General features: G+C 44.4%; 2 protein-coding genes across 3 annotated transcripts; one reads left to right on the top strand and one right to left on the bottom strand.

The window, feature by feature from the left end:
• Positions 1 to 103: 103 nt before the first annotated feature.
• fez2a (fasciculation and elongation protein zeta 2a) lies at positions 104 to 6,241 on the bottom strand. Of its 2 annotated transcripts, XM_037453263.2 has the most exons (9): positions 5,898 to 6,241; positions 5,072 to 5,180; positions 4,772 to 4,882; positions 4,420 to 4,552; positions 3,351 to 3,616; positions 3,102 to 3,182; positions 2,873 to 2,948; positions 2,717 to 2,782; positions 104 to 1,150 (listed from the first exon to the last, which is right to left on the bottom strand). In XM_037453263.2, the coding sequence occupies exons 1-9, from the start codon at positions 6,233 to 6,235 to the stop codon at positions 1,134 to 1,136; spliced, it is 1,197 nt and encodes a 398-aa protein (XP_037309160.2). In that variant the 5' UTR covers positions 6,236 to 6,241; the 3' UTR covers positions 104 to 1,133. The 2 variants fall into 2 exon arrangements, with proteins under 2 accessions (XP_037309160.2, XP_037309158.2); XM_037453261.2 differs by having other exon boundaries at positions 104 to 2,782.
• A 432-nt stretch (positions 6,242 to 6,673) lies between these two features.
• On the top strand, positions 6,674 to 10,027 carry ubxn11 (UBX domain protein 11). Its single transcript, XM_037453258.2, has 14 exons — positions 6,674 to 6,794; positions 6,877 to 6,917; positions 7,217 to 7,327; positions 7,451 to 7,551; positions 7,639 to 7,690; positions 7,781 to 7,860; positions 7,931 to 8,006; positions 8,123 to 8,340; positions 8,417 to 8,494; positions 8,570 to 8,693; positions 8,788 to 8,891; positions 9,020 to 9,075; positions 9,615 to 9,764; positions 9,850 to 10,027. Exons 1-14 carry the CDS (start codon positions 6,724 to 6,726, stop codon positions 10,004 to 10,006), a joined length of 1,419 nt encoding a protein of 472 aa, XP_037309155.2. The 5' UTR covers positions 6,674 to 6,723; the 3' UTR covers positions 10,007 to 10,027.
• The last annotated feature ends 277 nt before the right edge of the window (positions 10,028 to 10,304 follow it).

A 10,304-nucleotide genomic window follows, 5' to 3' on the forward strand; every position in this document is an offset into this window, starting at 1 on the left:
TCATATATTGTATGTACATACATATATATATATTGATTCTTCATTATTGTGTTTATTGTTGCATGTCTATTGTGAAACGAATTACGTACATTGAGACAAAGACTGAGGTGTGATTTTTATACATGTATTGAAAAGTAAATATTTACAAAACAAATAAACAGTGATGCCGATTCAGCAAGTCGTCCAGCAATTTGACATTCATTGAAAATAAGTCATTTGTAATGTACAAAGATTCAGGCGAAGGCAGTTTGTACACATACAAAGATACATACAAAAGCTGCCCTGTGTGCAGCAGGCACGGCGGCACTTAAGTCTCTGATTCAGAGACCCAAACAGCATCACGAAAGTACAAACAGTGCATGTGACACAATTCAGGATTCACTCAAATGCATAGTTAGTTAGTTCATTCCTTTGAGTCCAAACTTCTTCACCGTGACTATCAAAACCTTTCCTTCCATAGAATAGGGATGACGTGTGGAACGTTCTGCTGCTACATGGAAGGTTGTGGTTATTTGATGGTTTTACATTTGCAAACTTGTTCAGGTAGCTCATTTATTTGATATTACTACATTAAATTCTATGCATCATGTTCCTTCTTTCCCTCTGACTTGTCTCATGAGCTTCCTTGGGATCAATACAATCTTACTTCACTGTGTATACCTTAAAGTTTAAAATTCCCTGTAACTTTAATGTGCTTTGTGCATTTGTTCTTTGCTCAGTAGATAGATACAGGTAAATACAAAGCCCTTTGCATTGTTGCTTGGATCTATAAATAAACTGAGCCGAGTTTCCAATCACTGCAGCTTCTATATTGGAATATACTATCTTGGTATTTTCCGTATATAATTTAACAGTTTACGGTTCTTTTTCACAGTGCAAGAAAATAATTAAAAACAGTGAAAAAGGTCTTACAATTCACAGGAACACACAAGGTATGCAAAATCACACTGCTCAACACAAAATAAATACAGTCAAGTTAGGAAAATAACACAAAAAACTAATTTTGCTGTAAAAACATGCAAGAATAAATTAAGAATGTTTCATGTCTATAAAAATACAATGATTCCTCATCATCATGTTGTCATGGTAACTATGTGAAGCCGCAGCAGAGCGTTGAACATCGTCCCTCTGGTCTACGTTGGGCAAAGCACTGAAAAACATTAGAGATGAGTTTTAGAAGAGCTATGAGTGACCATGGATGAAGTTTCATTAGGAGAGGATAAAAAAAAATCACAAAGTGGGAGATAAAGAAAGGAACAACAACAGGCAAATCAGATCTTAGGCACATCAGTTCATTCTAATAGCAGACCTATGTGTGCATTAGGGTGGGTGAGGATAATTACTTGCAGTCGTAGCCGCGCTGATGACAAACGAGCATAAAACCGCGTCTTCAATGTAAACTGCACTTATGGTGTGGGGCAATGAGTGGCCTGACACTAAGTGAAGGATCAACCATGCCGCAGACAGTCACCGTGTGGGAGAGGAGGTGTGAAGTGAAAGGGAGAACATCGGGGTCAGGCTGCACTACAGTTCGGTGGTAGAGAGGGGGCGCTCTCCCAACGTGAGCGGCAACAACATCACATGTGAAACAAACCTCTGGGTCCATCGCTCACACCACAGCTAGTGAGCGTAAGGCCGATCATGAGAAGTAGAGAAAGAAAACATGAGAACAGAACACGTGAGAAAAAGAGGCACATGAAAAATAGATAAAAGGTGCAAGCGTTTGGAGGACCATCAGGTAAAGGATTTCAGGCGGCTTTTGACACCAACTGATTTCACATGAGGGTTTATATTCATTTTCATTTGAGACCTGCTTGACATGGACATTCTTTGTGAAAAATGTAATTTACTGATGCATTGTATAATACAGTAATACATAGGAACTGTTTTGAATGCTGTTTTTGGATGATATATATTATGATTTTAAAACTGTTAATGTGTGCTTGTCATTTTACAACAACAAAATATATGAACGTGATACCTAGTGGCAGCTGTCAAATATGATCATTTGTAATGTTCGTCAGTGCCCCGACATGACTTTCTTTTCAAAGTACTTTCTGCTCTCTAACTCAAAGGAAAGCAGGACAAACGTCACCAAACTGAGCTTTATGGAGACACAAAGCACAACGTTTCATGAAGATTTCATGATAAACTGAACTGATATGAGGTGCCTGAGGTGTTGCAACTAGAAATCCAAACTACCCTAATAAATTTGAAGAACAGCCGCCGTGGCTCTTTAACTTTACGTCACCAGAAGGGTGGAGACAAGCTGCCAACACATCATCTCACCCCCGTCCTCTAAAGGGTGGAGTAGGGACGGGACCAGATGCCGCAAAACAGTCACTCAACAAGTGGATCATGTTTGTCATGTTTAAGAAGCTGTCCAACCCGCCAATATGTTAGAGAAGTGAAACATTTAGCCTGATTTTACAGTAATTATCTTATAAGACAGAGCAGACTGACTCATGTTGCTGTTTTTTAATCTGTTCATCTTTACCTTTTACGGATGGGATCATTGGGAGTCATTTCCTAAAAGGGACAATCTCTAAAATAACATGTCTGTTGTATCCGATTCCGTGGTGCAATACAAATGTATGTTTCTGAACTAAATGAAAGGTAAAGTGATTCCATTGTGTTTTGGTGATAATCTCAGTTATTATGGCAGGGTTAATCGGGACTTGCCTCGTATAGTAACGAAAAGAAGCAGAAAGCTCACCTTTGAGAATATAGTCTGTTAAGAGACCGGGCACCTTGTCGCTGTCGTCTCTCATAGCTTGGAGGACTACGACAAAGCAGAAAGGGGAGGAGCAATAAATGGATCAATCCCAGCCCCTAAAATACAAGCACTGCTAGGGCAAATTAAGAAACTCACTCGCAGTCAAGATCTGGAGGTCCTCAAGCGACGGAGGGTGTCCCTTTTTCTCATACGGGATGACTGTGGTCAAATACTGTAAGCCGTCACAAAACAGAGAAAGAGAAAGCTGAGGTAAAGGTTCTGTCTCCGATATCCCTGTGGGAAGATATTCCCATCAGAGTGTATATTTTCAGTGCAGATAACGGAAGGATGAAGTGCAGCAGCTGAGAGAGAAATACACAGAAACCTGTCTGTCCCTGCACGCGCTTCCGAAAGTATGCCGGAAGCTGTTTTGAATGACCGAAGAGATCCCCTCCATGCTGAAACGCTGAGGAGGAAGGAAGTAAAGCGGAGAAACATGAGCTGAGAGGGCTGACCCAAGATGGGAAAGACAGTGTGTTGGAAAACTAATTTAGTGAGAAATGCAGGCGTAGCAGAGGGAGAAAAGGCTGAAGATGTCACATTATCAGAGACCATGAAAGAGTGAAGCACTCACCGATCCCAGCGTCTTCTCCGTGGGGCCCTGCGACGTCCCAGCTCCAACTCTGAGCTTCTTCTTCTTCCTCAGCAGCTCCCGGTGCTCCTTCTGTCGGTTTTGGACATCGATGAGCGCGGAGATGAAGCTGTTCTTCACCTCTTTCTCGAAGCCCAGCTCGTCCCGGAGAGCCAGCTGCTGCACCAGCTCCTCCGAGAACATCCTGATGTTCGTCTCACTGTATTCAAGACGTTCATTCAGCTCTGCCACACTGAGGGTCCTCACCCCTGAGCCACACACACGTTGATGACGTTATCAGGGTTCACTCTATGTTGAAGTCTGATTGAAATCATGTGTTGTCTATGGCTGTTACTTCACTGTGACATCATCACTTACATAGTTATAAATTATGACAAACTGATCATAGAATAACATAATGATAATAACTACCAGAGTTACCAGCCAGCAGCGGCTAATGTTTACATTTGAGGATAATATAACTCACATGGTTCAAATGTTTAGAGGACCATGTGATTTGTCGTGGGTTCAACGTGTTTCCACAACGTAGAAGCCTATTCAAAATACTCCATAAACTACCACTTGTGTATTAATATGATCCTGAACATAACTGAGGGAGATCTGTTAAAAAGCCTCGTAGCTCCACATGTTGACAAACATTTTCCAGGAAAACACACGATTTTTCAGAACATTTGATCTTTTCTCTAATTCCGGACGTGCCGGACTGAAATTCGGTTTCATCAATGATGCGTAATTGCCAGTTATTGTCTGTAGCTCCCAGCCCAAAGCATTTTTTTAGCCAACTGAAAACATAAACCTTCAATCACCGGTCATGAATATTAGCTAAAACTGAGCCCTTTAGTTTAGATAACTTACAGAAGTAAACATCCCATTTTTTGTGGACTAGTCAAAAGCACTAACATTTATTGAAATAAAGGAACATTTGTTTATTTCCTGGATCCCTTAGCTCCATTAGCTCCATTAGCTGACGCCTTAGCGGCCGCTAATCTTCCTGGGGTCCATAAACACGTCGCGGCTCATTTATGCGCTTGAGGCAGTAGTGGACACTCACTGGATTCGTAGCCGGGGCTACTGGTGGAGCGCTGGACATCCAGCAAGAGCGCCGACAAGTCCGACTGAGAGAGATCGGGCCCGGCGTCCGTGTCAGGAGAGTCCTGCATCATCTCCTCTATCTCCTCGATAACCTGCATGCAGCGCGCACGCACACGCACACACGCACGCGCACACACACACACACACACACACACGAGAGGTAACCCTCAAATAAATAACCTGACAAAGTATCACTTATTAGGAGGGTGCTTTCGACCACATTCAGCTGCTGCTCTCAGTCAAAAGCTTGACCCTGTGTGGCAGCATCTGGGATGAACTACAGTGGAGATCGATGGTTCGGAGTAACCTACCTGCTCTACTGTGAAGAAGGGCTCCTCTGAGAGGCTGGAGACGATGATGGAGTCCCGCTGCTCCCTCAGCTCCTCCTCGTCGGACACCTCCGCCGTAACATCAGTCTTTCTCTGGGAAGGAACAGAGCGGAGGGAGGGAATATAATCAAAGCGTTAAACTCTTGACACAAAGCATATTTGAGATTTGTCAGATGAGTGGAAAAGAGATTTAGGTAGGGAGGAGAAGGAAGGAGGGGGGGGGGTGGCTCTGATTAAAGAAGAAAGTGGGACAGACAGTACGGGACGGGTTAAGTCGCTCACAGGGTTCTCCTCCAGGTGGAATGTGGGGACGTGGAGAGAGCACGTTAGAGACTGTTTCCAATCCACCGGCATCACGTGTCGATAGCTGCTGGTCAGAACCTTCCAGAGTCTGCAGAGGAGCAGGCTACATTTCAGTCTGTCATACATTTGTAGTGAACGTTTGTAGTAAGACCCCACATAAAACATGTTTTTGTGTTACATGCACATATGTGATCCTGCTCTTATGTGGAACAGCAATCCTCAATTCATCAGATTGAAAATTCTGTAAATGACATTTGAAGGTGGGGCCATTAACAATGTTTCATGTTTGTAAAGTGCCTATTCACACTGTAATTAACCAAACACATTCAATGTTGTTGGATTTATAATGTACTTAATTTATGTAGTGAATGCAACAATCTTTTATTCTGATAAATCATTGAGACAATTCTTAGATTAGCAAAACAGGTACAAATGACTAACTAACCATGACCATTGCCGATTATAACAAACCAAACGATTACATTCAGTACACATATCGGCCATTATTTGTCTTCATCAGGGGCAGACACCGATAGTATGACGATGGATGTGGTTTACTCCTCCAGGCTGTTAATCGGACTCATGTAGTTGTGATGGCAACAAAAGATGGTGGCACTGTTAGCTTTCACTATATAGACACCATCACGTAACCATTAATCTCAATCTAGGAAATTAAATTTCCCATTTAAATTAAATGTCTATTATACACACACACTTGAATATGTAACCTGCAGCGGTGAGTTAAAGCGTCACAATAAATAAAATAAAAACTAGCCTCCGGACAGGCCGGGAAAAAAAGCCTCACTCGTCTTCCTCCAGCAGCGAGTCCTCGCTCATCACACCATCGGGGGCGATGCTCCCCGTTTCGGGGTTAACTTTCGGGACGCACACGGTTAACTTCGCTTCAAAATCCTTCACCAGGTCCTCCGAGGACCTGAAGGCGCGGCTTTCCCCCGAGGAGAACCCGCTGTCCGGTAGCTCGGTCCCATCACCATCGTCGGAGAGGAGCCGCGGGGCCGCTTCACTCGCGGCTGCGGCGGCCGCGCGGGCTTTCTGCGGCGGCGGCACAGTCCGGGGCGACACCGTGCTGGAAACACCCGAAATCGGCCAGTCGTCGTCTAAAAACCCGACGGCTGCAGCCATAACCCCGCACCGGCCTGTTAGCCCCGGGGTTTAGCTCGGACGCGCACCGGGACCGACGGGCCTCAGCATCCTCTCTGAGTGGCCGCTCGCTTCGCTCAGCGGGACAGCGCTGCGGGCACCGGGCCGACTAGCGGCCGACCAAGCAAAGCCACACGAAAAGCACCATGAAGGCACGGCTAGAGAGTCTCAAAGAGAGCTCAGATATCACACAAGCACCCAAAAACCGTAGTGCCTCATTATTCATTTCACCAGTTGGTCCCATTAAAATGTAACGTTAAGTGCACAGATATTGAGCCCGTTATTGAATGCAAAAGAGACAGTGACGAGAAGAGGGGCTCCCTCTGCGTTGCTAACGGCAACGGACGCCAAACAAAGTGAAAACACGGGAACCCTGCGAAGAGGAGTTTAATAATATGGATTAATCTAGGTAAAAGAGACCCGAGCCTGAACATCCCTACACTGGATCGACCTCTCCCGTCTCAGGTAAAATGAGCTCACCTTTGTCGATGCTGAAGAAAACAAGGCGCACCCCTCTGCAGGCCCCTGCCAGTGAGCAGTGGTAGGTTATCCACGATCAACAAGTCGCTTTGAGGAGATAATACCAGGCAGCATGTATACATTCAGCTGTGTTTGACCCGCAGGGGCAGACAAAAAGTGCCTATAAGGAGGAACATGTTAAAAGGTGGGTACCTAGTTTACAACATGAAGAGGCTACAATGCACTGAGAGGTCACTTAAAAATTGTTGGGGGAGAACATGTTTTAAAACTCAATTTATACTAAAGCTTCATATGTATATGAGTTTTTGATGTTTGTATATAACGTTCAAGTAAAATATCTCAATTTTTACATGTATTGGGGTATTGACCCTAACCCTAATACACTTGAGGAAACGTTCTGTTACATTATACAATTTACTATCACATCTATTTGACAAACTCACTTTTGACACACATATTTGTCTTGTTTTTTTTTCTTCTCAGAATTTCAGGCTGCTGCTGCTGCAGAATCCTCAGATGTAACTCCTTCACTGACCAGTCCCACCGCAGCGAATGATGCCACCACTTCAAAATCTAAAGCCCCATCAAAGAGAGGTACGAGTCAATACAAAATCTTCTATTTATTGTTACACAAACAGACTTTTAGCTCATACTATCAAATTACGTACGTTTGAAGAGTGCAAAGGATGCTTTTACATACAAGACTCTAACATTCAGGTGTTCCACCAAGCGACTTCGAGCTAATGTCTGCCATGATCCAGCGGGTCGGCCTGCTGGAGCAGAAAGTAATGTGCCAAGCAAAGGAGATCGGGCGCAAGGTGAAAACACAAAAACCTCCACCGGATGACCATTAAACTGTGAAACAGAATGCTTTCATAACGTGTCACTTTAATTTCTTCCAAAAGGATAAACGAATTTCAATGTTGGAGGCAAAGCTGAGGCTTCCAGAAGAATCAGGTAACATCTAGACCTCAGATAGATTAACACAGAATTTGTAAATAAAAGGATGTGATCGTGTCCACATCTTGGCCGTGTGTTTTATTTTAGAGAGCACTCATGATCTGAGCGGCAGACACAACCTTGAGAGAAGGTGCCAACGGCTGCAGAATCAAGTGTCTGAAATGAATGTAAGGTGATCCAATAAAATATTTTATTGTCATGTCACCGTCTGAATTTTACCGATCGTCATCTTGACAGAGCTTTCTGAATGACCATGGTTTGACCTGGGTGGGAGATGGTGAGAGCAGTGACGCGGCTGAAAGTGAGAAGCCAGGTAGTCTCCCTCTGCACTCACCTTTACACTCTAAAACATCCACCATGCTCGCAGCAATAACCTCCCCGAACTTTCTACCCAAAAAAAGGATTCCTAACATGTCTTTCCTTTGCAAGGTGCCTCTGTGGTCCCTAGCTTCCACATGAACTTTGACCTCGTGCAGCAGAGGATCATGGAGCTGAACGTCCTGGCCGGCGAGGGGGAGTGTTTTGTACGGTCGACAGCCACTGGGGCGCAGTTGGCCAAGAAGGAGCCTATTCAACTGGGTCTCTACCGCAACGGCATCGTCATGTTCGACGGCCCTTTCCGCTCCTATCGGGAGCACAGCACCCAGGTCAGCACTGGAAACGCCTTCATGTTGTCACCTGGTTTCATTTGTGGTTTGAATGCTCTTTCTTCCATCTTTGCAGCGGTGCATGAATGATCTGATGGACGGGTATTTTCCGTCCGAGCTTCAGGAGCGGTTTCCGGACGGCGTGCCCTTTGAGGTCAGTTTCTATTTTTCAGTTAGCAGATGGCCATACCTTCAACTTCGCAACCTGGTCAAATGTTTTTTTCTGTAGGTTCATGACAGGCGGGATCAAGAGTACATCTCCAGGGCGCCTTGGAATAACTTTCCCGGCGAAGGGAAGGCTGCCTGTGGGGAAAAAGCTGAATCATCCAACGGCGTCAGCTTGAAATTACCCGGTCCGCCCAACTCACATCGCTTCATTACAATCAAGAGTTGAACCTGAGCTTTGAAACTCCCGAGCCTCATTCTCGTGTTTACATCCGGCCACAGGCAAGGAGTCGAGTACGGATCGGTTCCTGAAGAAGTTACCAAAAATGGTAGTGAAGGCCGGTCGGGTGATTGACGTCAGGGACTCCGTGAGGGCTGTCCTGCAGGTGAGCCGCAGGCGGGGTGGATCCGACTCATTCCACCTACTTACCAAAAGCATTTGTACTTCTGTTTCCAGCAGAGCAAAGATTCCTGTCTGTGCTAGTGCTCAACCTCCTCTGCTCACTTTCTCCAGGGTTCGTCTGACTCGCAGAGCAGCAACTCTGTGATCCTCGTAGACACACCGGCAAGGCAAGTGATACGAGTGTTAAAAATGTTGTCTTCCATTATGCAAGAACACGGATATCTTAAGAATCGATCCATAAAAGTCCGTTATTTAGCCTACATCAAAAAGATATGGCAAACTACAAAATGGTTACCATCTAAAGGAATGCAAGTAAAAAGCATCTTGGATTTAATAAGACATTGAGAGTGAGATACAGGTCATGTTGCAAGATGGCTTTAATCATGGTTCAAATCATTTTCCATCCCTGCATACATGTGCAAGTTGAAAGTAAAAACAGGGATTATCGGGTTAAAGGAATTACTAGACCCAAGAAGACACAACATGTAAAGGCTGATTAACATACCCATTTGGCCACAGCAGCTGATTGTCAAGACCAAGGAGATTACTGTAAGCATGTCTGCAAAATAGGGCACGTCAGCATGGATAGCAAATGATGGGGTTCTGAACCATTGAGAACCAAGTATGTTTAGATATTTCTGCCTTACAATATAGCAGAGGTACGCTGCGTGAAGTTAATATCACGTTGGTTGTTTACCATCAATAGACTGCAGATATCCAGCCCTGACCGGCCTTCATCTGACAGCGATGTCATCATGCTCAAGGTGAAATCCGAAGACGGGAATCGGACTTACATTCTGAAAATGCGCTTCTCGGATACAGTAGCCCACTTGCGACAGCATCTGGACAAACACAGGTGAGAAAGTTGACAGAGTATCTTTGTGTTGGCTTCTGTCTTTACAACATGTGACCCTTGTTGCTTGTATTCTCTTGCACGCCAGAGGGGTTGGACTCCCTGGTTATGACATCATTAGTGCGTCCCCAAAGTGCTGCTTCGATGACGACCAGCAGACGTTCCAAATGTGTGGACTCACGACTAACGCCACACTGCTGCTGCGAAAGAGGCAACACCCTCATTCACTGTCTGAAATCAATTAAATGGACCCACAGATGGTTTTCTATCAGTTTCCTTTTTTTCTTAGAACATCCCAGCTGTAACTGATCACATTGAAGACTGTTTTATGTTGCATAATACGTGCTCCAACGGCGCTAAACCATCCTTACATTTGATAACACTGACGGACAGTATTTCATGTGTATCAAATCGATTATGCCATGGCTAATAACTGATCTGCCTTTAGTTCGAATGAAACAAAAAATGCCTTTTTAACCACTTTCATGGTCATAATTTCCACCTCAATGATGTTATATTTGCAAAAAATAAAAACCAAAAAGT

The sequence above is a fragment of the Pungitius pungitius genome, chromosome 11, assembly GCF_949316345.1.
Source record: "Pungitius pungitius chromosome 11, fPunPun2.1, whole genome shotgun sequence".
Taxonomy (NCBI): Eukaryota; Metazoa; Chordata; class Actinopteri; order Perciformes; family Gasterosteidae; genus Pungitius; species Pungitius pungitius.

What these genes read in the sequence shown, in the direction of transcription:
- fez2a (XM_037453261.2), bottom strand. Translation starts at nt 6,235, where the DNA reads ATGGCTGCAGCCGTCGGGTTTTTAGACGACGACTGGCCGATTTCGGGT. An exon ending in TAGCCCCGGCTACGAATCCA is followed by an intron (nt 3,617 to 4,419) that starts GTGAGTGTCCAC and finishes TGTGTGGCTCAG; the next exon opens with GGGTGAGGACCCTCAGTGTG. An exon ending in GCGCGTGCAGGGACAGACAG is followed by an intron (nt 2,949 to 3,101) that starts GTTTCTGTGTAT and finishes GACGGCTTACAG; the next exon opens with TATTTGACCACAGTCATCCC.
- ubxn11 (XM_037453258.2), top strand. Translation starts at nt 6,724, where the DNA reads ATGAGCTCACCTTTGTCGATGCTGAAGAAAACAAGGCGCACCCCTCTG. An exon ending in ATCGGGAGCACAGCACCCAG is followed by an intron (nt 8,341 to 8,416) that starts GTCAGCACTGGA and finishes CCATCTTTGCAG; the next exon opens with CGGTGCATGAATGATCTGAT. An exon ending in CGTCAGCTTGAAATTACCCG is followed by an intron (nt 8,694 to 8,787) that starts GTCCGCCCAACT and finishes ATCCGGCCACAG; the next exon opens with GCAAGGAGTCGAGTACGGAT.